The sequence below is a fragment of the Rhagoletis pomonella genome, unplaced genomic scaffold (assembly GCF_013731165.1).
Source record: "Rhagoletis pomonella isolate Grant_MI unplaced genomic scaffold, Rhpom_1.0 Rhpom_scaffold_00097, whole genome shotgun sequence".
NCBI lineage: Eukaryota > Metazoa > Arthropoda > Insecta > Diptera > Tephritidae > Rhagoletis > Rhagoletis pomonella.
In genome coordinates, this window is record NW_023458651.1 from 115114 (window position 1) to 120682 (window position 5569).

The following is a 5569-nucleotide window of genomic DNA, read 5'->3' on the forward strand; positions in this document are numbered from 1 at the left end:
TCGTAAATCAATCTTTGAAAAAGGTTTAAACACAGCATCAAAAATCTCATTATTACGATTCCGTTGAAAAGATTTTTAAATATTTTTATGTAGATTTTTTAAGCTTAATCTGTTTTGTAATCTAGGGTATTTTTTCAAAAAGTTCTTGAAGAAACTATATTTTATTCATAAAACACTAATTTTTTGGAGGAATTTTAAAATCGGTCCAGCTCACGTAAATCTTAATATTTCTCCGAAACATTTTAGCGGACGTCTTCAAATATAATAAATTTTGTAATCCCGGGGGAAACACCACTATTTTCTTTGCTGATGCAGTCTAATGTACATATATTTCCATTGAAGGCAAGGTATAAAAAAAACGGAACTTAATTTGAAATTGTCTGAACTTAAATTGTAAATTTATGAATTTGAAATGAAAATTTTCTGAATTTGAATTGTAACTTTCTGAATTTGAAATGGAAGTTCTCTGAATATGAATCGTAACTTTCTGAATTTAAAATTAGAGTTTCTGAATTTGAAATGGAAATTCTGAATTTGAAATGTAACTTTCTGAATTTGAATTGCAACTTTCTGAATTGGAATTTTAATTACATGCCATGAATCAGTGGATAATAAATAATTACTGAATTCATCAAAAAAAAAAAGTTAATAACAATAACTCTTGTAAAACTTCGAGTTTTGTAAAATTGCTCCAATTATATTTTTTTTAGGGTTGTAAACCGAATAAAGTGATTTGTGCAAAGAAATCTTGACCGTCCAATTTTATTTGTAGGTAGATTATTTGTAATACAAATCGTCACTAGACACGAATAAAGGCACGCTAGTATTACGACGGCGAAAAAAGACGCATACAAAAAATTTTACGAAAAAAGGCGCTTAAGAAAAACTTCAGCGAAAAAAGACGCGTAACCTAGTTGACGGCGAAGAAAGACGCGTAATCATAGATTTATGTTTGGCCAAGGACTGTCACTTCAGCATTATTCCCCCAAAACTATTTACGGAATGTACATACTATTACACCCGCAAACATAGTTGACCGCGAAAATAAGTTTACGCGTCCTTCTTCGCCGTCAACTATGTTAAGAGACTTTCTCCGCTTAAGTATTTATTGTGCGCCTTTTTTCGCGGTCAACTTTTGAGGTCGCGCCTTTATTCGTGTCTTGTGACGAAATGGTCCAAGTGTAATGCGGGGTAGGGAGTTGCATTTTAAGAGGGTGGAATGCAAAGCACAAAGTATCAGTTCTTAATTTTTGTTTTTTAATCTAAAAGGGTCCATTTCTCCTGTTCCTGGTATCAATGATATGCAGAAAGCAGTAATTGGTCGCAGCCTATGGCAGGAAGCATTAAACGTAAATAGGCCTTTGCGATTGGTCCAAATTAGAAACTGGTTACAAAAATTTAGGTTTAGTTTATTGAGTACTCTTTTAGTTAGTTAGTTAATTTTTTGGGTGTAACAGAACAAGAGACACCGCAGTGTGGCCAAGATGTGTTCGGCTTCCCTAATGAATCCCAAAACGACTTTGGTAGGCGAATCCCGTATAACAAAGGTTTCGACCATTAAAGACTTAAAATAAATCAGCCAAAGCCGGACAGGGACAGAGAATATGCTCAGAAGTTTCATCATGGCATCTGTGAAAGGACCTATTCGGTGCAAGTGGAATTGGTTGTGACCGGTCCGGTACCCAGAAAGTAGCCTGATGTCATATATATACATATGTATTTTCCAAAATAATGTTCTTTCTGTTGAAAGGGTAGCCGAAGAGCCTGGCCGCTCTACAGTGTGTCGGTGTGGAACAAGCTAGGTGAACAAAATTCATTCAAGGATTTTTAGAAAAAGGTTACATATTAACCTAGAGAAAATCCGAAAAACTCTGAAAAGTTTCTTTATGTCTAACATTCCACTGTAGGGTGTGGCAGTGTTCAGAAATCAATTTATAGTCTTACGAAAACTCAAAAATATATATTTTTTTGATTTTCGATACTCTTCGAAAAACCTGTCATTGTGGATATGTATGATTTTGTGTAAATTTTAAATAATGGATCATATTTCTAGTGGTATTTATTAGTGGTCTGAGACTATCGATGGCACTATCGATGATTTTTGACTATCGTACCACCATCGGTAGTTTTCAATACTATCGATAATTTTTGAATGTTTTGGTTTTTCTTAAATTATGGTTTTATCGCTTAATGCCACTTTGCATTCGCATTTTATAAAGCAGCTTTTAATAAAATATATTTCAACAGCGTACATTTACCAGCACTTTCCTCTTTCAGCGGGTGTTTTGATAAGTTAAAAATATGGATACATAGTTTCCTGAAGAGAACAGGAAAAGGTAAATTTATGATATTGAATGAAGTAAAACGCCCTAAAAAAATCGAATTATTTTAATAAGCAACGACTCCTTCTGATTCGTATGAAGTTTTGCTTTACGTATGCCTTTTGCCGCGCCGCCCGAAGAGTCGCAATGGCCGAGTGGTCAAAGCATTAGGCTGCCAGTCGAGAGGGTCCGGGTTCGAGTACTCCTCGGGCCTCGGGCAGGATTTTTTATTTATTTTTATTTAGTATTTTTTTCTTATTTTTATTAGTTTTATTTTTTTAATAATCTTTAGATTTTAATGTCAATGTATTTGTATATTAAAGCATTTTGGTTTAATTCCTAACGAAATTCTTATTGAATAAATTTCCTCGCTTCATATTCGCGTTTTTTTAATAAAGTGGAAAGCAATTAACTTTTTCTCCATATTTTTATTTTTGAGACCAGCTCTTAGCCAGCTGACAAATTAGTGACTTTTTTTTGAGACTAGAGACGTGAGACAGCGTACTGAATACCAAATAGTCTCAAAATCCAAGTTCACCACCAAAAGTCCCTATTAGTGACTAGAGACCGCGTACTGAATGAATGGTAAAAGACTGTCGAAAACTATCGATAGTTATCGATGGTTTCTAAAGAACTATCGCATACTATCGATAGTGTCGACTATCGATAGTTTCAGACAACTAGTATTTATTATATCTACTCTACCAAAAATAGCTGTTGATCATTTCTGATATTGTAAAAATGGGTTTCGAAAATTAGAAAAAATTTATATATGTGTTTTTTTTTTATTATTTGACAACTTTGAAGGACTGAAAGGAACATGTCACCTCATGTCACCGGGCTAGATTTTGAATATATCTTAGCAACATCATTTGTGTATTTATATAAAAATATGAATGTTATACAGCACACCGTTCACTATATTACAAATTTAGACTTTTTCGAAGAATGGCTAAAGGTCGGTCAACGTGACGGAAACCTTCACCTCTATAGCTTTCTTAGGTCATAATTTGAGCTACCCGCTGTTGCTTAAGCTACTGAAAGATATATGAAGAAACAAGTTCTTTATAAATCGTCGAAAATCGCTAGCTTTTTACAGATTTTTTTTTATATACTATGTATAAATGTGAGAACGTATAAACAGACTGTAAAACTGCCATTAGACTGACCAATGCAACTCTTACTACGTTTATGCGTAGGCTAATTCACGAATTCATTTCATGAATTTGGTTTAAAATTGGCTGCATAAACACCATTTCATGAATTAAATTATACACGAAAGTTAACCATGAATTCGGCATCGTTTCATGAAATCGTTAAGTGCAAGTCCGGCAACGCCACGTTTCAAAAACAGCTGTTTACTAGGGTTATGTCGTTTTTAGACTAAAAAGCATGAGTGGCATAAGCAGGATTTAAAACACTGGAAAAGTTGTGTGGAATTGTTCAAATATAAAATAGATTCAAATAGAATAAATTGAAAATATATTAAAACCAATGTAAACATAATATGGTTCATTGCCTGGTACCTACGGCTTCTGCAAATTTAAAAGGAGGCCAAAAAAGTCACAACCTTACACTTTAGTTTCTCGCCAGTGCGTTGCCACTTTTTCAAAGCACTTTATATCATGAATTCGCGAACTATGCATAAACGGAACCATTTTTGAATTCATGAAATGAAGAATTCGTGAAATCTGCCGCATAAACGTAGTATCTGTGTAGCAGGACAGCCATGAAACGCCGACATAGCGACAGAGACGAGTAACAATAAAAACGAGTTAGCGCGCGACCACGGACGACAGCGCACGTCATTTCGTTTAGCAATAAGCCCTTAACTTAAAACTAAAGTAAATTAAAATCGACCATATTATTACTTAATATTAATATTGTCTACTAACTAAGTTCAATAAACTGTGGATAATAAGACTTAAGAGTGCATTTCATTTAATTGAAATTAGTCCCGGTATACGTGGATCATCCGACGCGCTTGGTTCCGTCATTTCACAGTTTAAACTGAAGCTGCAGAAAAACCGTTTCGCGGGGAGCAGCGAACAAAGTACGCAGTCACTTTGTACGTAGCATCGCTTCGAAAGCGTCATCAACATCTTTGTGAAGCAGCAGAAGGCTCAACGAAGCACGCCAGCAGAGCATGCAGTTATAAACCAGCACCGAAAAATCTTCGACGTCACAGCAAGCTTCTGGGTGAAGCAAAAGACACGTCAGTTCCAGTCTGAAGCAGCTGAACGCCACCGAACGCAGCACCAGGGTACACAGTCGTTGCAATGAGCAGCGAATATTTAGTGAAATAGCAGTCAGCTTCTGGGTGAAGCAACCAAAGGCGCAGCAGTAGAGTGCGCAACCATTTTGGTGAAGTCGAAGTCAGCTTCCTTCTGGGTGAAGCAGCAACAACAAAGAATTTCTGAGTGAAGTAGCGAAAGTCGCAGTTTTGGCGTAGCGGCAGAGTACGAAATCGTTTGAACGACAGCTATAATAAGTTGCGGCCAGCTTCTTGATAAAGCAAAAACTTCAACTTCTGAGTGAAAAAGCGAAGCGCTCAACAGAGCAAAGTCTTTCAGTGCAGCGGCAGAGTGCACAGTCCCGCAGAATACGCAGAGTGTACTGGCCGTTAAGCCTTTGCCTTTGACCAGTGCGTTTGCAAGTAACTGAAAACGACAAAACAGCATAGCAAAGAAAAACGCAGAAGAAAAAGCAGATCAGTGTGGTTGCCCAATATCAGTGAGAACGACACTACCCTTTGTACGCAAAGAAAGGAGAGGACGTCATCAAACAGTGAGTGTCAAGCAGCGTTGAATAAAGCAGGCAAAGCAGAAGGAAAGACACATCAACGGTGAGAAGGTTTTTATCCAACGAAAATAGAGCGGAGCAGATGCAGGAAGCGGTAAAAGCAGAGAGCAGCGGCTGGTAGGATATACGACTGTCACGTATGCGACGTATGGAAATACCCATATATTATTTTCTCACCCTTTTTATTTCTCTGGTAATAAACTCATTCAAAGTATGAAAGAGAAAGGTAGGATGAACGAGCGTCATTCCAACTTGAATTAAGATGTGTTGGTATTTCAAAAATAAATTGGGACGAGAATGGGTTTTTTTTTTGCACAGAAATAAAAAGAGTGGGAAAATACCTTTCTACTGAGACCCCAGAGGTCTAACCCATAGTTTTGGCCCATTTATTAAAGTTTGTCGTAAATCAATCTTTGAAAAAGGTTTAAACACAGCATCAAAAATCT

General features: G+C 36.4%; 1 protein-coding gene across 2 annotated transcripts in view; it reads left to right on the top strand.

Moving 5' to 3' along the window:
- LOC118749963 (rab3 GTPase-activating protein catalytic subunit-like) overlaps positions 1–5569 on the top strand; it is a 173664-nt gene that overhangs the window by 108971 nt on the left and 59124 nt on the right. The window contains exon 4 of one of the 2 annotated variants that reach the window (XM_036484715.1): positions 4277–5314. The exons of the other annotated variant lie outside the window; for it this stretch is intronic. Within the exon in view, the coding sequence (XP_036340608.1) occupies positions 4277–4397 (121 nt within the window). The 3' untranslated portion in view covers positions 4398–5314. Of the gene's footprint in view, positions 1–4276; positions 5315–5569 lie in introns of those variants that run through there. 2 annotated transcript variants of the gene reach the window in all.